This window comes from Artibeus jamaicensis, unplaced genomic scaffold, assembly GCF_021234435.1.
Source record: "Artibeus jamaicensis isolate MK-2021 breed Jamaican fruit bat unplaced genomic scaffold, CSHL_Jam_final contig_2790, whole genome shotgun sequence".
Taxonomy (NCBI): Eukaryota; Metazoa; Chordata; class Mammalia; order Chiroptera; family Phyllostomidae; genus Artibeus; species Artibeus jamaicensis.
The window spans coordinates 2,761,744-2,784,962 of NW_026521616.1; the positions used below are offsets into that span (position 1 = coordinate 2,761,744).

General features: G+C 43.4%; 1 protein-coding gene across 3 annotated transcripts in view; it reads left to right on the top strand.

The window, feature by feature from the left end:
- Positions 1 to 23,219, top strand: part of VPS53 (VPS53 subunit of GARP complex) — a 138,424-nt gene that overhangs the window by 32,303 nt on the left and 82,902 nt on the right. For all 3 annotated transcript variants that reach the window (XM_053662720.1, XM_053662721.1, XM_053662722.1), the window contains 6 exons: positions 8,902 to 8,988; positions 11,259 to 11,374; positions 13,049 to 13,168; positions 19,249 to 19,327; positions 22,015 to 22,158; positions 22,621 to 22,763. In XM_053662720.1, the coding sequence (XP_053518695.1) occupies positions 8,902 to 8,988; positions 11,259 to 11,374; positions 13,049 to 13,168; positions 19,249 to 19,327; positions 22,015 to 22,158; positions 22,621 to 22,763 (689 nt within the window). The remainder of the gene's footprint in view (positions 1 to 8,901; positions 8,989 to 11,258; positions 11,375 to 13,048; positions 13,169 to 19,248; positions 19,328 to 22,014; positions 22,159 to 22,620; positions 22,764 to 23,219) is intronic.

A 23,219-nucleotide genomic window follows, 5' to 3' on the forward strand; every position in this document is an offset into this window, starting at 1 on the left:
TCAATCATTGCCATTTAGTGAGTCCTTTTATGAGCTGAGTCCTCCTCCATCAGGACTCTTTCAGTTGCAGAAGACAAAATTCTGCCATACTGCTCTGGGCAAAAGGGGGGATTATTTGGAAGGCTCTCGTGTCTTATCTTGAAGAAGTGCAATGGTCAGATGGCCAGACACTGAAGGAGTAGTGGCTCAGCTGGGCTTGTCAAACCACTGCAGCCCACCCAGCAATGGAATAATGCTCAGGGTTGTCTCTGCCTGGACACCAGCCCCTCCCCTTGCTGAGGAAACTTGTCATGATCTATCTCAGTTTCACACCTTGGGGCTCCTACCACCTGAAAGCAATGAACTCTTCCAGTTCATTCTGGAAAGTCACAGGAAGACTCCATTCAGCTCAGCTTGGGTCTGGCCTGCCTCTGGGCCAGCAGACTCCACAAGAACACGGTGAAAGGAAGAGTCCCAGGAGCAAGGAGAGGTACTGGGTAAGCAGTTCCACGGTGCTCATTAGTAAGCCCTCTATTCTTTTGTAACATAGCCTCTGAGGTAGCTGCTCTTGCACCTGTTCCAGAAGTGGTGAGCCTGTGCCTTCGAGAAGTTAAGTGGCTTGACGAAGATCGCACAATAAATGGCAAAATCCACATTGAAGTCCCAGTCTGCTGGTTTAAAACCTTGCTTTGAACTAGTACAATGCATTGCTTTTCTAAACAGTGGGAAAGGAACCAGCAGGTAGATGTAAAGTTGGACAGCAGAAATGATGGCAGAATAGTGGGAAAATTTAATTTTCTCTTCAGTAATCTCTAATATTAGCATTTCTTCTTTTCAAAGAACATAAAGCCATACCAGTTCTGGAAATCAGCAACCTTTGCCTCCTTCCTGCAGTGGCAACAATGGTATCTTAATGTAAAATCTCCTAAAGACTGCCTGTGGACTCACAGGACAAAGGCAATATAATTCTCTGAGAAAGCAAACTGCAAAATTCGATGCATCTAAGAACTAGAGGGAGCGTCAGTTTCTCAAGACATTTCCATCGGCTCCGACGCCCTCAGGTCTACACAGGTGGCAGACAGTGGTTCTGAAAAATAACAAGACAAAAGAAGAGAGCAGTAGAATCTGCCGGGTTCCATGCTGCTTACCCTCTGTGCACGTGACCCAGTGTGCCTTCGGGAGCCTGAGCAGTCCACTGCAGGAGGCAAGGAAAATGAGGATTGATGGTTACAGTTAATGATGCACAAAAATGCAGGGACAGTGTCATTGGTTCTGCTGAGTCTTCTAGGCTATCCCAGTGGGTTGCTTTGCCTGTCCTGATAGCGGAATTTGAGTTACTAAAGAAAACCAGTACAGTAACTGCTTCCTAATAACACCCTCAAATGCAGGCTGCAGCCATGCTCCAGTGCTCAAGTCGGAAACTCCAGTAAGGGGAGATTGAAAGCAGACATTTTTGGGTGATTAGTTCTGTTTTTAATCCACATACAGCTTGGAAAGGAAAAGGAGCCCCGTTTTACTTTAAAGAGTGTCTAGGGACAGTGCCAGAATCATTCAGCACATTTTCTGATTAGCCAGGTAGTAAAAGAGTTTTAGTATTTTTAGAAAATAAAACCTTAACCTTTTGTAGGTCTTAATGATTCTTCCAATTACAAAGTGCTCTTCTTTCTATGTAATTGATTACTAGAAATTAGATGTCAAATATTAGGGTGTGTTGAGAGTGGACTTGGTTGATGGGGTGACTGCTTTAGAAGAACCTTCTTGACTCTGGAAAATGAATTATATTAAATTTCCTTGACTTCAGTACGTTGTTATAACAAGCAAAAGCATTCCAGCCTGAAAAAAAAAATCTGGCAGACAGTTTATCTTTCTTTAGGACTGAAATGTAAGATTGTGTGAGTCTTACTCGTTTGCTGGAGGAGAGGAGTGGTACCCTCAGCAGAGATCGTTCTGGTGGGCTGCCAGGTTGAAGATGGGGGAAGTAGAGGTGGGAACCCTTTGTCTGAGAAGGGATCGGACGCTTCTTCGGACCTTAGCTTGGCCCTTTTTGCCTTTCTTCACTTAGTGTCATGTGTCTTAAGGTGTTTGATAAAAGACAGTGGTTATAGTCCCAAGATATCATTAGAACATGGCATGACGAACAGTATCACAGAATTCTGTGCAATCTGTGCCCAATAGGTCAGTCCTGCACTGGTGGGCAGTTGTCTGCAGAGACCTCTGTAGTGGCTTTTTGTATCATGACTCAACATTTGTTAGAAGGCCCCAGTGGTTTTAGAATTTACTGGCTACCTTGTAGCACTGTGGGCTTTAGACTCCGCATCAGCCTAGTAGAGAACAGTGACAGCGAGTGTGGTGCTGTTTTTTGAACCACTGCTTCCAGTTGTGCCTGGAATTAGGGAAAGCATTCAGAGTGGTGGTCTCAGCACTGCTTCTCTTCTGAGAAGTGGCCCGTGCTATATTTAGTCATTTGGCAAGTATTTAACCAAGTTCCCATTGTGCTCTAGCTTTGGTTAGATACCAAAGGTGAGGTGACAATATGATTTTGCCAGAATGATTTTTGAGAGTGAGAAGGAGCTATTAATAATTATACTGAAACAGTAGTCATAAACTGGACCTAAGGATGTGGCAACTGAAATGGAATCCTTGAACTCTGGGAGATACAAGAATGAATGCATATCCTTGGTCCACACTCTAAAGGATACTTATAGCCCCATTAGAGAGCTAACACTTATGCACTAAACAATTTAAGAACATTATTTTTTTTAAGTCCTTTTCTGTAATTACCCTGTTACCTCTCTTTACCTCCCACATAATTTTCTTCTCTTTCGTTGTATCATTTGCACAATAGACATGTGTACACATCTCTTACCTTCAAATATTCATCCACTCACCCCATCTATTGCCCCATTTTTCTTGTCATATAGAAAAAACTTCTTGAGAAAAAGTCTGTGCTAGGGGTTACCAAACTTTTTCTGTTAAAGATAGTGAATATTTTATAGTTTAAGTGCCATGTAGTTTCTTACAGCTACTCATCTCCGCTATTGCAGGGTGAAAGTAGCCACAGATAGTAGCTAAATGAATGGGATTGGTGTGTTCCAGGCAAACGTTAGTTTACAGAGACAGGGGCAGGCTGGATTTGGCTCATGGGCCATTGTTTGCTGGGCCCTGCTCTGTGCTCTCCAACTGCACTTCATCACACCATCACTGTCCACTGCCATTCCACACGTCGCCACTGAGGCTGCTCTTGTCAAGGTCACTGTCAACTTCCCTGTTGTCAAATTCAGCAGCAATTCTCTGCCCTTATCTTACAAGCATTTTCAACAATATAGGACGTAATTGCTCTTTCCCCTTCCTTCCAACACTTTTGTTTGGCTTTTGTGACACCACAGTCCCTGTCTTTTCCCTCGTGTCACTGGTGGTTTTTCTTTTGCATTTTTTCTTTCTCTTTTTCCTCAGACTTCTGAACATTGGAGTGCCCAAGGCTCATCCCTGGGCTGTTTTCTCTCTCTTCTCTTCCCTTCCTATCTCATTTCGTCTAGACTTTCTTCCTGGATGACTTCTTCCAATCTGTAGACTTAAATATTATCTAAAACCTGATGGCTTCTAAATTTAAATCTCTGGCCCGCACCTGTCTTCCAAGCTTCAGACGCACACGTCCAGTTTGGTTTCTCCGCTCGATCCCAGGTTGACTGTGCACCTGATGCACTGAAGTGGGAACTTTCCGTTTCCGCCCCCCCCCCCCCACCACCACCACACAGCTGCCTGTTAGCCTGTTTCTTCCCGTCTTTCCTAGCTTAGTAAATGGAATGATTCACTGGCTTTTGACACCCAAATCTCAGAGTAATCCTTGATTCTTCCCTTCGTCATCCATATCCAGTGCATCAGAGAGTCCTGCAGATTATATTTCGTATGAATCCGAAATTGCTCCCCTCTTCCCATCACCACTGGCCATCTAGCTTAGACCTTCACCTTCTCTCACCTGGACAACAGCAGCTTCCTAACATGTCTTTCTCTCCTGATTTCACTCCTGTGTCTATAGTCCCCTCTCCACATAGTAGCCAGGGCGGTCTTTTACACATGTGGACCCCCTGCCAGTCCCTTGTTTAAACCCTTCAGTGGCTTCTCGAATGCACTTAGAACAAAATCCCATGCTTTTCCCCCCAGGCCTACAAAGTCCATCGTGCTCTGGTTCCTGCCTACTCCTCCAAATTATTTCTTAACACTCCCTGCTCCAGTACCACCCAGCCCGCTGCTGCCTTACTTAGGGTCCTCGGAGACACCAAGGCCTTCTCTATATCAGGGTGTTTTACTTGTTCTTCTCCCCACCTGGGTGTCTCCTACTGCAGATCTCAAATCCTGACTCTTATACTAGAAGTCTCAGTTTATTTGCTCTTTCTCAGGAGACCTTCTATGACCTTCGTTTCCCTGGCTCTCATCTCTTAACGCCTTCGCCGCACCTGTCACGCTCTGGAAGTCTCCTCTTCATGTATTGTTTTTCCAATATCCTCCCACCTGCCACTTCTCAAAGGAAGTTCCTTGAGGACAGAGAAGGGAACCATGTATGTCTTGTCTGCCATTGGATTCCCAGGACCTAGAATAAGTCCTGGCACACGGAAGATATTCAATAAATATTTGCTCAGTGATTGAAGGAATGAATTAGTGAAATACTGACTAACGTAGTTGGTAGTATAACTACCGCAGGAATTCAGAATAACGGTTCCGATGAGATCGGGCGCGTGCAGGGCGGTATAGCCGTAGACCGCAGTTCAGATAAGTAGTCTTCACTTACAGGTCTGTGTTGCTGGAAAGGGAGAATTTATGTAAAGTTTGTGGTAGAGAATGGATTCGGAAGATAGTACTTTACTTCATACATGCTCCTCTTATAACAGTTATTTTAAACCACTCTGGCCCAAATAAGTTGCAAAGTTGAGCTGCTTTCTAGGATAGTCCTTGGAGCTCCCTTCCTTGCCTCTGTCTTCGTCCCAAACAAATGAGCCAGAACCGAAGATGGTCCTGCTGGGACCCCACAGCGCTCTGTACGCATCTCTGTTATGTCTCGGTGTTCGTATGGTTCGTTAGCCTACGAGCTCTTTGTCTCACTAGATCATATACACGTCTCGAGAGCAGGGATTGCTGACTGATTGAATAAAGCAGGTATTAAAATTGGTCCTAGTCCTTGAGGAACATACCTGGAAGAAAAATGATTTTGCAATGATCCCAGAAAGAAAATTTATAAGCTAATGTTTAAAAAATATCTGCAATATCTCAAATGATCCAAAAGTACATAGTTTATTAAGATACTGTCGTTGAGAAGTATTTTTCTTAAATGAAGAGGGCTTTTAAGGCAGATGAAGTTCTTCTGAAGAAATACACATTAATTTATAATAATTTACCATTGTAGCTACTTCACGAAAGTTGATGGCATGGCAAATTAAAATCCTCACTCTTTCCTTCCCCTCTCTCTGAAAATAAATAAATAAAATATTTAAAAAAAATTTTTTTTCCTGTCTAATTTCCTAGGTTAATTAATCCAGCATTTTGTTGAATATGTGGAGATCGCAAAACTGAATTATGTTGCTTAAAACGTCTGCAGTTGAAATGCTGGAACAGCCATAACTGCTATGGCCAGCGCACTGCCTGACGGGCTCTGAGTGTGTGTCTGTGTGTGTACACCATGGTCGATTGGTTGTAAATCCACTTAATAAGCATGTAGAGAATCCCTACTCTGTTAGTGTGAGCACTGTCCTGGGTGTTGGGGAGTCGCAATGAATAAGACGTGTCCCTGCCCTCTAGGTTTGCGTAGTCCAACCGCAAAAAATTATTACAAATGTTAAGTATACATAAAGGACCGTGGGCCCCCAGAGATGAGTGAATGGATTCTACCGTGTACTTCATGTACACTTGGGGGAGAGGGTGTCGGAAGGGAAGAGGAAGTTGGGGGAAAGGCTGGAGAAGAAATGGCACTTGAACTAGCCCCTGGAAGACAGCGGAGATTTACACACAGTCGGTAGCTATGTTGAGCATTTTATTTTGAAGGTTCACTCCTTTGGGTTATAACTAGACATCTAATAATTTATTCCTATCATTTAAATTTTGTTAGAACTTGATTTTGGTTTGTCATAATCTTAAGAAACCTAAGGTTGTGTCGGCAGTGCTCAAAAGAATTTTGTATCCTGGTTTCGAGGCAGTGAATACTAGAAACAAAAAAGAGAATTTTTAAATTTTATTTTTAATTACAGTTGACATACAGTATTATACTAATTTCAGGTGTACAGCATAGTGATTAGATGTTTATTAATATGTACCTTATGAAGTGATCGCTGTGAGTTTAGTGACCGTCACTATGTATAGTTACTATGGGATTACTGACTGTGTTCCCTGTGTTGTCCATTACCTCATCATGACTTACTTTATGACTTTACCCTTACAATGGGCAGTTTGTATCTCTTCATTTTCTTTATCTGCTTCCCTCTGCCCCCCATGGCAACCACCAGTCTCTTCTGTTTCTATGAACCTCTTTCTGTTTGCTTTGTTTTTTATGTTTGTTTTGTTTTTTAGATTCTGCATGTAAGTGAAAACATACTGTACTTGTCTTTGTCTAACATTTCACTTGGCAGAGTACCCTCTAGATCCATCCTTGTCGTCGCAGATGGCAAGATCTCATTCGTCATTGTGGCTGAGTAATAGTCCTTTGTATACATGTGCCACTCCTTCTCTGTTGGCCAGTCTGTTGATGGGCATTTAGGTTGCTTCCATATCTTGACTATTACAAATAATGCTGCAGTGAACACAGAAGTGTGTATATCTTTTCAAATTAGTGTTCTGGGGGGGTAGATACCCAAAAGCAGAATTATTGGGTCATATAGTAGTTCTACCTTTACTTTTTTGAGGAATCTCCATACTATTTTCTATAGTGGCTGCACCAGTGAGGTGATAGCTCACTGTGGTTTTGATTTGTATTTCCCTGATGGTCAGTGCTGTTGAGGAGGGTAGGGAGGTGGATGGGGTGGGCATGGACTCACTCAGGGTGTGGCTAAAAATAGGACGGGTCAGATAGGAGGGGGCTTCTAGAAGTTGTGCACGAGAGGAAAAATTGTCAGGAGAACATGATATGTGTGTCTGTTTATCTATACATGTATGCGTACATGCATTTGCTCAGGTTGATCGTAAGTCCTGGAAATAAACTTAATATTCATGCAGCTTTTTACACCTGTTATGTCATTAAATCTTCCCAAGAACCCTGGCAGTGAGTGCCATTGTCATCGCTTTCAGACAAGGAAACCGACACCCAGGGAAGCACGGCTAGTAAGTGGCAGCAGAGGCAGGCCTGGGACTCCCGCCTCTCGGCTGGGAAACGGAGGATTTTCTCCTGACACCGCAGCTGTGTCAGGGGTGCTGGGTCTGGACTGAGAACGGTAGGATGGCAGCAAGCAGGGTGGAGACAGTTGCTGAGTGAGGTGGTGGAACGGCTGCTGGAATAGTGTCACTTCAGACTTGGCAACGAGGGGGCTAAAGGATGAGTTCTCAGAGGAGCTTCTGGACATTCATTGCAGAATGAATAGTCACGTGCATCAACTTAGCATCCTGTCCCCACACGCGAAGCTCCTGTAAACCCCAGAACAGGAGGAAGAAGACCAAAAGAAAACCGTGTTCGGAAGTGAGCTGCACACGGGGCAGGGCACTCAGAAGAAGAAAGGGTTCCCAGTACCAGGAGCGGACCAGTTGGGAAACTCGGGAAGGAAAGTGAGACGTAATCCCTACCTCTAACAAGGAAGGAGTTTTCTGCAGAGGAAGGCAACTTAAGTGTACTTTTTGAGGATTTTTAACAAGGAAGGAATTTTCTGCAGAGGAAGGCAACTTAAGTGTACTTTTTGAGGATTTTTATCAAAAAACAAAGCGAATGAGTTCATAGTCTAGCAGTAGCTCTTCCAATACCTATAGCTGAATTCAGAGGTTCATATCAGGGCTACAGGGCTGTTGTCCTTCTCTCTGAGATGAAATTCTTCATCTCAGCTTTGCTTTTCTCTTCCCTCTGTGAGCGTGTCCTTCTCAGGGAGGCTGGATGCTTATTTGTGCACGCTAACACGGCCACACACAGCTCCAGGGTTACGTTGGCCTTGTCAGTACCTTTATAAAGGGCTAGTGAGGCCCGATGAGGACAGGCCACTCAAATCCAAAGTAAACAAAATGCTTTTGATGAAATGAAGCATGAGTTCTTTTGGCTGCTGCATCTTTTATAATACATATGTTCTACACGTGTGTGGCTTTTGCACCCTCACAAATCCCTGAATATTGCTTCCCCTGCTTGCTGAAGCTACTGTGGGTTGTAATACTTTTAATGCGTGGCATTCATCTTTGTAGGTTTTTATTTCAATGGAAACATTTGGCTCACTGTTTGCTTTAAGTGTCCCTTTCTAACTTTATTTCATTGGTTTCCAAGCGGGTGCTATAAATATCTTTCAGGTTTGCTGCAGTTCTGTAGTCCCCACGGACAGTTGTGATTTTTTTTGAAGGCACAGTCTCTGGAACTGCCAAAACTCACAGCTTCCCCAGCCCCAGCGTAGAGTCTCCTCTGTCTCTACAGGTTCTGAGCGTTACAGCTCACGTACATGTGCACATGTGCACACACACACACAGATGCGCATGTCCTGTTTATTTGTTGTCATCAATACGTGTAGTAATCACTGAGCTAGAGGAAAATAGTTTAGCTTTTAAATTAGAACTTTATGGTGCAGGTTGGCAAGAATCCTGAGCATTTGCCTGTATCCAAATGCTGGACTCTGTCTCTGCTGCTTTGGTCCAGTAAAATTATCAGCAGAAGTGCAGTGAATCAAGAGAACTTTATTAATTTTCTTCTGAAGCTGGACTTGATTGCAGTGCAGGGACTGGTGCTGTCTGGTTTTTCATCTCTTTCTCTTATTCCAGGCACTTGAGGAGGCCCAAAAAGCAATTCAGCAACTCTTCGGCAAAATCAAAGATATCAAAGACAAGGCAGAAAAATCAGAACAAATGGTGAGTCTAGGTTGCTTCCTAACTTTTTGTACCGGAAGAGGAAGTTTGCGTCTCATCATCACAATGACTTACACTTGTTAATGGGCTTTTACTCCCATTTGCTCCCGACCGCAGCACCCCCTGCGAGGACATGCCGGACCGTTTCAGGAGGAGGAGCTGCTAGAGCTGCGGTGACTCCCATTCCCTGCTGCCCCACATTTGCAGCCCTGTGTTTACGTAGGAAATGTTTTCTTGTTTCCCCAAAATAGTTCCCTAGTCATTTTGGATCCCTTTCTCTAGCATTTGTTTACATCATATATTTTATCATGAGTAGTACTAGGCTGGTGTGAGCTGCTCAGTGAATGTTAGCCGTTATTAAGATACACATTATGTAACTTGGTATCACATGAAAACTGGTCCTGGATCTGGGAGGCGGATGTATCCTGCCCATGATTCGTGCTTATGGTTTTGATTAAGTTCTCCCTGTATAAGTCCGTGTCCTCCGGTGGTGTGCTGTGAGGGCCCGCTGCTGACCAGGAATCCAGCCGCACCCACTCGTACTCCGTGGGAGGCACTGTGGCACGCCAGCTCCTGGGCTGACGTTCTGACTGCATAATGTAATGTCTCTGCATTCTAGTTTCTTCAACTGCAAATAAGAATAGTATTTAGATCAAAGGGTTATAAGAATTAAATGTACGAAGAACACTGAGCACAGTACTTGGCTTGTGTTAGTTGCTCAGTGGCTGGAAGCCATGATTCCTGTCATTTTTTTCCCCCTACTTTTTTCACTTACAAACTGAGCTGGGTGATCCAACTAAAAATACAGGTCATGTGAATTTACTACTGGGTTTTCACATTTAAAAAAAGATTTTATTTATTTAGTTTTAGAGAGGGGGAGGGGAAGGAGAAAGGGAGAGAAACATTGATGTGCAAGAGGTACATCAATCAGTTGCCTCTCACATGTCCCCAATGGGGGGCTGGCGTGCAACCCAGGCATGTACCCTGACTGGGAGTTGAACCAGCGACCTTTTGGTTCACAGGCCAGCACTCAATCCACTGAGCCACACCAGCCAGGGCTGGGTTTTCCACTTTTAATTGGAGATGGAGCCTTCTAGTGACCAGGTTATTTGTGCTTGTTCTCAGGGCACTCCCTTCCTTCCAGGTATCAAAGAGCCTGGGAAAGCACGTTGCTCCTCAGAAATTTTCTTGGTCAAACAGACTCAGGCAGCTAGTGGAAGATTGCAGCTGGGTGTTGGCCAAGTTGGTGGATGCTTCCCACCTCATCACTGAGTGTACCTTTCTGGTGACTAAAATATAAAGCCAAACTTCAGTTCTCAAACATCTTAGTTCTTGAACAGTTCAGTTCTTGACCAAGTTACTCACACACACAAAAAATGTCTTGGTCATCTAACAAAACTTTGGGGTCTCTGTTCTCTACCTAACAACCTTTTCATGCTGATACCTGTATGGTCAGTCATGCATCTCTCAGGTGACAAAGGAAATACAGTTTTTGAAAAAAATCACTTCTTGAACTGTTTTCCGGAATGAATTAAGTTCAAGGACCAAGGCTCCACTGTACTTGCATTCCAGATACAGTTCTTCCTTTTGAACCTAACGGATCAACAGTGTTGGAATTTTACTCCTCAGTTTCCTTCTCACTCCGTGAAGACATTACTCGTTAAGCTTATGTTACTGGGTTTACATTGTAATCTTCTGCAAATTTGAGAGAAAGTCTTTCTTTTCTGGAGACCAGACTGTAGTACATCCTAGTTCTGTGAATAAATGCCAATGAATAGAATTAGCAAACTAATACCATCTATTTTGTCCTGATCCACGCAGTCCCGGTGGCAGAACCTTTCCTGACCTTGTTCAAGAGGGGACGAGTTATACTTGCTTCTGGGCCCTGTCTGCTCCGTACTAAACTTCTACTTGGGTCACTCCATCTGGGGCGCAAAATAAATTCATTTCATTCCCGTAATTGAGGATTTAATTGCCCTGGGTAAAGTCGGTTGAAGAAATGCCAAATTAAATTTAAATGGATTGATTGGGAATTACTTTCATTATCTGTTGTGAGAAAGCCTAGGTTTCCCCCAAGAGCTAACCTGAAGGGGGCTTTTATTTTATTTTTCAGTTATAGTTTACATTCAGTATTATTTTGTATTAGTTTTAGCTGTAACCTAAGGGTTTTTTCCTTGCTTCATTTGCTGTATTTTCTTGTAAAGCTACTTGCAGATGGATTTACCTCGTTTTTTAACCTTCCTTCTTTTTCTCCTGTGGTTTTCAATGTTTAGGTTAAAGAAATCACCCGGGATATTAAGCAGTTAGATCACGCCAAGCGCCACCTGACCACCTCAATCACAACGCTGAACCACCTGCACATGCTGGCGGGCGGCGTCGATTCCCTGGAGTAAGCAGCGTCCTCTTTCTCCTCTGGGTCCACAGGAAGTGAATGGGTCTCACAGAAAATGGCCTCATAGGTTTATTTACTTCTCAGCCAGGAAACTCTCTCCATCCTGCCCACTTTCTGCCAGTCCGTCTCAAGTGTTCAGTCACCAGATTTGCTTTGTGCCCTCTGGTGTTCCAAAACTAACCCTAACCCTGACCCTTTAAAGTGAGATGACGTGAGTCTGAAGGGCACCCAGAAAGCATGTGGAGGTTGACTGCAAGAACACGGATCGTTCCATGTGGTAGATCTCTACCACCCAGGCCCACAGGGCGATTCACATCCATAATCTCCCCCTACGGCCCCGGCCAGGTTTCCCGCCTGTGTTGGGCTGAATTGCACTGTTGTTGAATGTATCATATGGAAAAGATCTTTGATTTATCATTCCACTCACTTTTTCAAATACAGTAGCTTCCTGTTTGGTTTATAGAGGAGCTGTAGAGAATGATGCATGAGGACATTAGAAATAGTACTAAAAGGAAGGGCTGGTTGTTTACCACAGAGAAGCAGTGTAAGGACCTTCTTTATTACTAAGGTTCTGCGATGTCGGTTCTCATCTGTGCTCTGTCTCCCCCTGCCCCAGCCTCAGTGTAGTCTCTGTGGACAGAGAAAGAGCATCATCGCAGAAATTTAGATGCAGTGTCCAACCTGGGGGCGGGGGAGGGGGCAGACTGCTTCCTGATCTCTCCCAGGCATTGCGAGAGTTTCAGTGAACCCCGGTCGATTCTCCTGTGAGTAACGATGTGAGAGATCAGAGGCCAGGGGGAGACTGGAAGAGCAGCTGCCTTGTCCCCCCACCCCGACGCTCAGCTTTGCACCAACTCCGACCAGGCAGTGGTAGCAGCATCACATCTTGGCTTGAACTTAATCCTGTTTTTTTAAATGCCTCTTAAGGGAAGTCATAAATTATACTTTTAACTTAAAAGTATAATTTTAATTTAATTTAAACACTCAGCCCTAATGAAAGATTTCAGTCTAATAGTTTGTCCTTCCTTACTGTGTGTGTAACTGTTTGATTTTATCAACATCCTTTTTTTATGCTTCATTAACCTTTGTAATAGGAAAAGTAGACATACTTGACACAGAGTTGCTTAACGTTGGTTTAAAACATACAGATTTACGTTGGCGTGTAAATGCACATAAATGCCCTGTGTTGTATATCTTGGGAAGATGTGTTTGGTTTGCCCATAAACTGTAATCCTCAGATGGTAACATCCTTACCCCATGTTCCCTGTCAAAAACCTGATAATCCCGTAATACTCAACCCAAATCCCAAATTCACAGTCTTCCCAGATTCCCCCCCCAACGAGAATCCACTGTTCACACATACTGTTGTACCCCCACCCCAATAGCAGATAACTAGTGCTTTTGTCCAGAACTCAGTTCATCCTATTTGGTATTAGATGTGTATTTGGCTCTCTCCCCTACTCAATGTTATGACCTTGAGGATTTGGACCAATCTTATTCCCGCCGCTCCTGCCCCCTGCCACTGCACATCACCTTACTTTATTGGTGTTCAGCAAATGCCTATTAAATCAAGTTGGTGTCTGTTTTTAGAGCTCAGAGTAGGTTGTTCCACATCTGTACCTTATGTCCTTAGTGTTTTTCTAGAGTTCTCAACTTCTTATTTCCTTGCAGAGCCATGACCAGGAGAAGACAGTATGGAGAAGTTGCTAATCTTCTTCAGGGAGTAATGAATGTCCTGGAGCACTTCCACAAGTACATGGGAATTCCACAGATCCGGCAGCTTTCTGAAAGGTAAGACATCATTGGAGAAAGTGATCTTCCCTTTTAAGAAAAGATGGTTCAGGGAAGTGCTTAAGCACTTTGCTCAGCATATTCATGATAGAATCTTATTATAAGAAGGAGCCTTAGCTGTCATTGGATCTAACTCTGTTCAACATGGACATCCCGTCTGTCATAGCCTTTCCAGCTCCTGACCATGTCTTCCAAAGCACCTGGGTCGGTGTTTGCTGGCCAGCCGTCGGAGTGGCTCCTGGCGTGTTGAGTATCTGAACAGTTCTCAATTATCTGCATTTGTGAAGGAAACTATTCCAGTTGTCTATTTCCTTGTAACAAACTGCCAAAAGACTCAGAATTTCTAGTCTACCACATTTTTAATATGGTTCTGGATTTTTATTAAGCTCTTTTTATTATTTTTAAGGCCCCGGGCAGGAAGGGGAGATTGCACCACACGCCCCGTTTGGCAGGGAAATGCCAAAGAACCGTTCAGGAATGTCGGAACAGAGCTTGGCAGAACACGAGGGAAGTCACCACCCTCTCCCTCGTCCTCCCTAACCCCTTCGCACTTAGAGACGGCTGGTCACCACATCCCACTGGGGAGGGAAAGCAGCTAAGACAGCAGACAAATGGCTTTATGAGCTGCGAGAAAGAAGGAAGGTTGGATGGAGAAGACAGACTTTCTCACAGTGGATGGGGGAGGATGGATGGGGGCATCCATGCTACCCTCATGATAATCCAGAATTGACCTCTTTTTCTCCTTCATTTACTCTTGCCCTCGTACCTAATAGACACTTGCTGTGCACTTTGTATATCCTAGGCCCTGTGCTAGATTACTGAAGGCACAAAGATAAGCAATACACACTCTCTGCTCTCAGGGAGTTCACCATTTTTGTATGGAGAAGACAGATACTAATATAAAATTTCAGTATAGCATAGATATAACAAAACTGGTATACTAGTATTTGCTGTATATGGCATAGCAGAATCTTAGGAGAGATAATCTGAACCTTCAGGGGCTGAGGGTAGGGGTCATAGAAGAATTCAGTTTTAATCTGATTTTTAAAAAAATGGGTAGGATCTTACCACCAAGAGAAGGAGAAAAGCCCTGGCTGGTGTAGCTCAGTGGATTGAGCGCAGGCCTGCGAACCAGAGTATCGTAGTTCAATTCCCAGTCAGGGCATATGCCTGGGTTGCAGACCAGTTCCCAGCAGGGGACACATGAGAGGCAACCATACATTGATATTTCTCTCCCTCTCTCCTTCCCTTCCCCTCTAAAGATAAATAAATAAAATCTTAAAAAAATAAAAAGAAGAAGGGAGAATGGAAGAGAGAGAACACGGTGGCATTTGGGGGGATGATGGCGAGTGAAAGCCTGCCGTAGGTGGGCAGGATCCGAGTTGATATGCCTGGCTAAAGAATTTATTCTTTATTTGGTTGACAGTGGAAGATTTTAAGCAGGGAGGGGCATGACCTCATTTGTGCTTTGTAAAAGTCTAGTGGATTACAGGTATGAAGGGTTGACACTGTGTTCTGGATTGGAAAAGAGAAGGACCATACCAAGTAATGACCACAAGGTCAAAGAGGTGTGTTGAGGACTTGGTTACCAGTTGGTTGGTGGTGTCCGATGGGCATTGTTGATGGCAGGAATGAAGCAGAACTGAATTTTATTTATAAAAAAGCCTGGATGTGTGGCTCAGTGGATTGAGTGCTGGCCTGAGAACCAAAGGGTTACAGGTTCAATTCCCAGTCAGGGCACATACCTGGGTTGCAGGCCAGGTCCCCAGTAGGGGGCACATAATAGGCAACCACACATTAATGTTTCTCTCCCTCTTCCTCCTTTTCCCTCTCTCTAAAAATAAATAAGTAAAATCTTTTTAAAAATTAAAAAGCAACATAGAGACAAATAAGAAAATGTACTCTTTTAGGACTCTTTGCTTTTTAACATTGTTTTCAAAAAGGTAGTTTTATAAACTTGAAGGACTGTTATGATCACTGTTGTAATCATATTCCCGTTATAAAGAGAAAAATCTACCACTTTGTCAGTATATTTATTTCAGTGCTCCAGACACTCATTACAATGTAGAGTTGCTGCAGATACAGGAGGATTTGCTTTTCTTTGAGTGGAAAATCGCTATTCCTAAAACTTCTGTGTAGGTCTGTATAAAGTGTGTGCTATTAAGTAACACTAAAAATAACAAGGGGAGAAATCTTCTGTTTATAGTGCTTGACTAAAGTTGTTTTTCAAGAGGTATTAAAAGTCTGAGGAAAGTCCAGACTTCTCATTTTTAGCATCATTTCTGGTGATTTGCCTCTGTGGTATTTACATAGCAATGGTAGAGCCATCTGGAAATGGTAGAAATGGCTGTTTGGTTGGGGGGAGGGGAGAAGGCAAGAGCGTTATACCCTACACCTTGCTTCAGTTTCTCTGATTTATTTATCTTGCTGTCTTTAAATTGTAGAAATGGTACAAAAGGTTGTATTTTGAAATCTTTGCCTGTACATTTAAAATATGAAGTTCATGGACCTTGATTTGAATATAGCCATTTTTTTTGCAACTACCCTTCTGGAAAATGCTTAAACATTATATAGCATTGAAGGAAAAATTTTAAAAATATCATCTTTACATTGCAAACCTTCCTGGCTTAAGAGTATTAGTGAAAGCAAATGTTTCTAGTAATTAGTCAATATTTCCTGAGAAAGAATGGCAGCTTCTTGCATTCTCTTAAAACTCATGAAACCCTGGGATAAAAAATATTTTTCCAGGCTCTTCCTAGTCTCTTATATGTGTGAGATAATTGGCAGATTGGGATCTCGTGGTGTAGTGATAAAAGAAAATAAAATAGAGAATAAAAAAGCCTGCCTATCTATGTGCCTTTGATAAGTTCCTTCTGAAAGAACTTCTGTTTCAAAAGTGTAAGTTTTGAAAGTGTAAGGGTTTCAAAAGCGTGGGGGTTGTACTTGATGGTCTCAAAAGCGTCCAGCTGAGTCATTCTTGGTTGAGATTAGAGGGCCTGTCTGTTTGGAAATGGAGCATCTCCGACTAATGTGGCCAATTAACCCTTCTGTCCAGGACAGACCGTATTTGGGAGGTCAGCTTATTGTGAACTGTTACGGGTATTTCCTTTGGGACTGTCATTCCCAAAGTAATGGGAGCATCGGGGTTACTTATCAACAAATGTCTAAATAGTGTTCATAATTTATTGCCCTTTTGCCACCACCCCTTATAAAAACTGATAGCACCTTTAGGACAGGGCACCTTTAAACAACCCTTAGTCACATGGCGTGGAGGATGCTAGAAACCAGTTGGTTGAACTTTCTGGGCAACACAGAGAATCTTTTATTTCCTAAAAGTGACCAGCACTGAGGTGCCAGCAATCACCCAGGCCGAGCTCATTTGGGTGCCAGGAGGACTTTTCTTTCCCGCCCGGTTCTCTTTCAGCTATAGATGGAGCTTCATAAAAATGACCAGGAAATCCTGGTGGCCCAGTCCACATAGATGCTCTGCTGACAGAGTGTCAGCTGGGCCATCTCTTGACAGAGGCATTTACTTTTCAGTTAGAAGAGGAAGGACTCCAAAGGAGTCAAACTGAAGATAGATTCTCTTAAGTGATTTTTTTTTCTAGGATCCTATTTAGGCAACTGATTGTGAAGATTACTGTTCACATCTCACCCTAAAAATACATGGGGTTGTGGTTTGGGTTTACAGACCATCACTAATGCCATTGAGGCAGACGGCTGCTCTTTCACCTGAGTACTGATTGATAGACACTCCAAAACGATGCTTGGAAATGTTTGTGTGCGGGAACTTACTCTACTGCTGTGACATTCATTACATATCTGACTTGTAGTCACCTGTAAAGATGGGTGCTGTTGGCAGCTAGCACTATACGATGGGTGCGTAGAATAGTCACTGCCGGAGAGGACACCGAGAGGCCTCTCGTACAGGCATCCATCCCCACCCTCTTATTCTACAACTGCGCTCAGCTGTAGCCCATGTAGGGGAAATGACTTCCTCACAATCGTGCGCAGCTCACTAGTGGCACAGCTAAGTCTAGACTATTTCAAGAGGTGACTTTGATGGTGGCTTGAAGGTGGCAAGGGGATCTACAGATCAGCGTCTGGTACTTCACCCTCCTTTCTGCAGTCCCGAAGTACCAGGCCTCTGGTTCTTTTCAGACACCACAGTTTCAAACCCAGAAAGAAGGTGGAGTCATTGGATGGTGGGGTGACGAGACTGAGCTGGGACATTCAGTATCACTGGGAGGCCCAGGAGCCCTGAGAATATGGCTGAGAGTGTCCCTACCTGGGGGTGGGACTTCCCCTGCAGGAATTTTCCCTGTAACGTAGGAGGGATTGGTGCTCTCTGTGCGCCACTGAGAGGAGTATAGAACAGAGGAGCCTGGGGCTCTGGAAGCTCGTTCTGTGACCTGGCACCAGGGGAGTCTGTCTACCCGGCCTATTGTGTAGAGTCACAAGACCTCCAAGGTGCAATTTTACAAAAGCTTGTTCTCTCTTTATTGTCAGAAATGTTTCCCATTGTCCATTGGGCAAGCCTAGACAGATGGTCTTAATTCTGATTTGGGGGGGGGGGCTATGCCAGTAATAGCTTTATTTCTGTCATTTCTAGCCCCTTTGGAAATTAACTAAAACAGCTACAAATCCACCTATCGGAGTGGTTTTAAACGTTTTGAAGGTACTGGAAAAACCCTGGAAAGTATTTAAAATAAAGGCATATTTATGACTATGCCTCAGAGAAATCAGACTGTTTTGGGTCCTGCCTATCCCCTTATTAAAAAAAAGAAAGAAGGAAAGAAAAATTAGGTTGCTAGGCACTGCCTAGTAGCCAAAGAAATTGTGGTTTTGAGCTGTTGTTTGCTTTTTCTAGAAATTTCATAAAGTTAATTCCAAAGGAACAGGGTGGAGACCAAGAGAGGAAGAACACTGTTTTATGATGCTTTTAGTAAAGATAAAAAGTCTTTGCCTCGGGCTCAGGGCAGTTTAGCAGCAAACTCAGAGCCTTGCTGCACTCCAGCTGGGCAGGCGGGAGGCTGGCTGGTGCTGGCTGGTGCGTGGCCCAGTGGCTGGTGGAGGACAGGAGCAGCAGGGGGCAGTGACGCGAACTTCCTCTCTCACCTCAGCTGCTTCTCTTTCTCTTTGCATTTACCCCGTGAAATATTTGTTGAGCTCCTAGTGCACATGCAAACCCCTGTGTTATGTACCGACCTTCCCTTTCTAACTAGTTTTTATTGTAATTCAGTCTTCATATTCATAGTCTTCGAGTGAACATACATCTTCATTCGGTGCCTTTAGTTTCAATTAGCAGTTTATCTTATCATTTAGGTCTTTTTTCTTTCAAGTCCGGAAAACATTCTTTTTTTATTTGTTAAAACTTCTAACCCTGATCTTGGATTCTGGGTTGGAAAGCAAACCAACTCTGGCCCTGGCTGGTGTGGCTCAGTGGATTGAGGAGCGCAGGCCTGCGAAAGGAAAGATCACTGGTTTGATTCCCCATCAGGGCACATACCTGGGTTGCAGGCCAGGTCCCCAGTTAGGAACATGCGAGAGGTGACCAGTTGCTGGTTCTCTGCCTCTCTTTCTCTCTCTGTTTTCTTCTCTCTAAAAATTAATAAATACAATTTTTAAAAAATTAAAAAAAAAACAATTCTGAAACAATGCGGAGATCTCCTTCTATTTTTCACTCCAGGGAGCCAGTGAGCAGTTATACCCGCAATCCAAAATGGGTTTATCTTTGATTCGGGCCTTACTGTTAGTATGATGTAGCATTTCCCCATGGCACAACTACCACCCGATGATATTTTGGGATGGTTAACATACACTACCTCACGGCAGGCAAGGTGTGGCCTAGAAGAACATGGATACAGTCAATCTATGGGTATAGGAAATCCATCCTGAGATTAAATGGATACCTGGATCCTGGTCATAAGCCTGCTACTAATTAGTGTGTGACCTCTCCTGTCTAGCACCCCTCCCCCTTCCTATTTCTAAGGACTCCCAAGGGTTCTGACCGCTATAGATCTTTGCATACTTATGAGTATTTGAAAATCACCAGGCCGTATGTTCTGTTTTCTCTACAGAGTGAAGGCTGCCCAGACTGAGTTAGGACAGCAAATCCTGGCCGATTTTGAAGAAGCATTTCCTTCCCAGGGTACCAAGGTATTATTTTGCATTTTCTCTCCAGTCTTTAGATAAAATCAAGATTCATATTCACTACAGTTACTATTTCCATTTATCATTCCAAATTATGTGGTGGCAGCCATAAGTCTGTTTGTCAAAGGTTCAGGGTAATAAGACCATCCTTGATTTTAAGTATCCCAAAGCAGTGTTGATTCCTCATTTGTGTTCTTTCAGCATCAAAAAGTGAGGATTTGTTTTGGTTTGATTTAATGTGTGTCAAACCTAATATCTTGTCTGCCCAGTAAATTCCTTTTTTTCTCATGGCTGTGTTTAAAAAAGTCTTCAAGCCGCAGTGTTTTTAGGATTGTTATATAACTCATTGGTTTCAGTTTGGTGAAGAGACAACTGGGAGGGGAGTCCATGGGCTTATGTAACTGGAGTGACACAGTCAGGAGACTCGCTTTGAACAATCAGAATCCTGGTTTTTGGAATTAATCCCTTTTGCTCTCACTGGTGGCATAGCTGTTTGGGTTGTGTCTGGGAAGCCCGCAGTATCTCACTTGTGAGCTATTGGTTACATGTCTCATGTAGCAAGCTTTGCCTCACTTGGCGGTCTTTGTGCTTGGTTAACTGCCTTTAGCTCTACCTTTGAATTGTAGCAGGCATAATCTTAATGCTTTACATCTGTAGCGAGAGAAGAACCTTCTGAAGCTTTTATTTCCTCTATTATTTGAACTATTTTAAGAGGCAGAACTGTTCAACACACATAGGAGCCGAGGTACACACGGGCAGGCAGCATTCTTCGCTGTGCTTGGTGGGCAGAGGTGGTGGGTATATGTTCGTTTGCTGGGCCAAGGAACGTTTCCTGGATCCGTGCTGTAATTCAGTAACTGGAAATATGTTAATTATTTTTCTTTGTGCTACAGGGGGTAGCTGCCCCAGCTTTGCAGAGTACTACTTTCTGTGGGAAACCTGCTCCTGATTTTAATGTCCACCCATATTATGGATGTCTTCCAGTAATCACATGTTTCATTTGTAAAGTCCTTTGAGGACTTTATATTCTTATTCATTCGATGTAACTGTGGGGGATGGAAGTTGGAAAGCAATTCTGTGAGAAGGGATTGTAAGGTATTCATAAATTATAAGCACTAGACTCTTCTTAGTGTGGGATCTGCTTTCATTGGTTTCACGAAGCTTTGGAAAGATGTGGAGGAAGCCCAGCTTTATTGTTTAGAAGACTGTAACCATGACCTATGTTATATCTTTTTCCCAGATCCCACCAGACAGATAAAGTTAAAATGGTTTTAACAACTTGCTTCCCTTTTTTGAATCCTCACCCAAGGATATATTTATTGATTTTAGGGAGAGCGGAGGGAGGGGGAGAGAGAGAAAGACAGAAATATCAGTGTAACAGAGGAACATTGATCAGTTGACTCCGGTATGTGCCCTGACCCAGGATCGAACCCGCAACCTTTTTGGTGTACGGGATGGTGCTCCGACTGAGTCATCAGTCAGGGCAACTTGCCTCCCCTTTTTCTCTGGCTAGGTAACAAAGAGTTTTCTTACTTCCTTTTAATGGCTGTTGACTTCTTAAAGGCCTTGTGCTAGCTGTTTATTCACAACTGCGCTTCATGATATTTTAAAAAAATTATCCAAGGTAACCTGTGAAGTCCTTTTAACATGACAAAATCTGAACTCATACACGCATAGGTTTTTGGCTTCTATGACTTATCTGTTAAATCAAATGCTTTTACGCAGAGGCAAAGGCTGAACAGTCAGCGCGCTCCGAGGGTGAGGGCGTCCTAACAGCCTCTCAGCATGGCACGAGTCAGCACTTCTACAGTTCAGCTCTGAGGCGGCTTAGGTAACACTTGTGAAACACTTAAACTTCAGCAGAGATGGGTAAATTGGACAGAGTTGACAAAAATAAAGCAAAACACAAAGATTTGGAAGAACTTTACTCGTCACCTAAAGTCTATTATTTTTCAGATGAAATTCAGTAACTGTGCCAAAGCTACGTGGCTATTTAGCTAAGCCAAGAGTAGATGCCAAGTGTTCCTTCTGCAATAATCCACTCAGCCAGCTGTGTTCATTCAGCGAGTTACCATCAACTTTATGGCATAAAGAACGTTTCGGCGAGATCGAATTGCCTTCAGTAATTGTGATGAATCAATACAGCCCCTCGATGTCCTTCTACTGTTCTTTATAGGTCAAGGGGCTGATATTATATTTTACCGTTAGCCGCATATCTGGATGGTTGGCTATAGTAAAACAAGTCCGGTGGTTTGGGACCTGATTTTAGGATTTAAATGCCACCGTACTGTTTGGTACGCAGAACTTTAAGAATAGGCATCTGAGATTAGAATCTGGGAAAGTGGCGCCTGTGGAGTGAGACCGGGGTCGTTCTGGTTTCTGGGCTCTTCCACAAGGTGATTTCAGTTTTGGTGTTTGGAAAGCAACACTTCCGGTGATCATTCCTGGCTATGTGTTTCAAAATGTCTCATTGTTGATTGACGGAGTAGCTTTAATATTGGCTACTGCGCTCTAGCTTAATGATTCTCTCATCGAGGAACAAGGACTGACATATCCGTCCACAGCAGGAGAATGAGTGTCACGGGAGTGGGAATAATAACTTCAAGAGAAGAGCGAGCAGTAGAAGCTGTCACAGACCGTGAGATTTAGAGGTGGTTTCTGGCTTTTGAATGGCTGTACGTTTGTTTTAACAGAGGCCAGGAGGACCCAGCAATGTCCTACGAGACGCATGTCTGGTTGCTAATATTTTGGACCCCAGAATCAAACAGGAAATCATCAAGAAGTTTATTAAACAGCATCTGTCAGAGTATCTAGTACTTTTTCAAGAAAACCAAGATGTAAGTATCCACCAAATGAGAGCAGGTACTACATTCGAATTCTATTGAAAATTGTATGCTCTCAAGTATACTGACTTACACTTTATTAGTATTACCATCTTAAAGAGTTGATTGTTGAATCGTGAATCCTAGGAGCTAACTGTACAGTTTAGTGGTTCTTAACCATTTTGGGGTCACTGACCCCTTGGAAAAATTAATGAGAGCTATAGATCTTCTCTCCAGAAGAAGACAGCTGTGCATAAAACTTTGCACCCAGTCTCAGGAAATGTACAGACCTCTGAAACCTGGTCATAGACCCCAGGGTAAAACCCCTAGAGCAAGTAGAGAGTAGACTAGATGCCTTAGAACCATGAGAAGTAGAGACTGGCTGTGGTTTTTTTTGGTTCCATGTTTTTGCTGTTTCCTTAAACTGTCAACACTACTTCTGAGTACTGGGATGGTTTTGTTCCCTGGTTTCCTAAGGTGGCCTGGCTGGACAAAATCGACAGACGCTATGCCTGGATAAAGCGCCAGCTTGTGGACTACGAGGAGAAGTACGGCCGAATGTTTCCTCGTGAGTGGTACATGACTGAGAGGATTGCAGTAGAATTTTGCCACATCACAAGGTAGATTCCAACTCTACTGACTTTGGTGTTCATTGCAATCAGTCCTCGTGTCTAGTGGTTCCTTGTTGTCTTGTGGGTTGGAATCACTACCTGATGCCACCAAATGATGGACATCACCTCATATCCAATGATACCTTCTCTCTGCTCCCAGCTTCGCTCCAAGACTTCCTTTGGCCTAGCCCCTGCCTTGAACAGCCTGCCTTCTTGACTTCACCAACTCAAGACTCACCAATCAAATTTAGCTGCAGTGATTCATTGCCCCACATTTTCCCCTATGTCTGATCACACATATTATGTACAGTTGTACATATCCATCATCAGTTTGCTTCTTTGACTTTATAGATAGCTAGTTCCATAGGGACAGAGGTAGAATCTACTTCAGTGACATAGTAAACCATCAGGAAATATTTATTGAACAATTTTTCCCACCCTTAATACAGTGTTTATAGTCTTTGG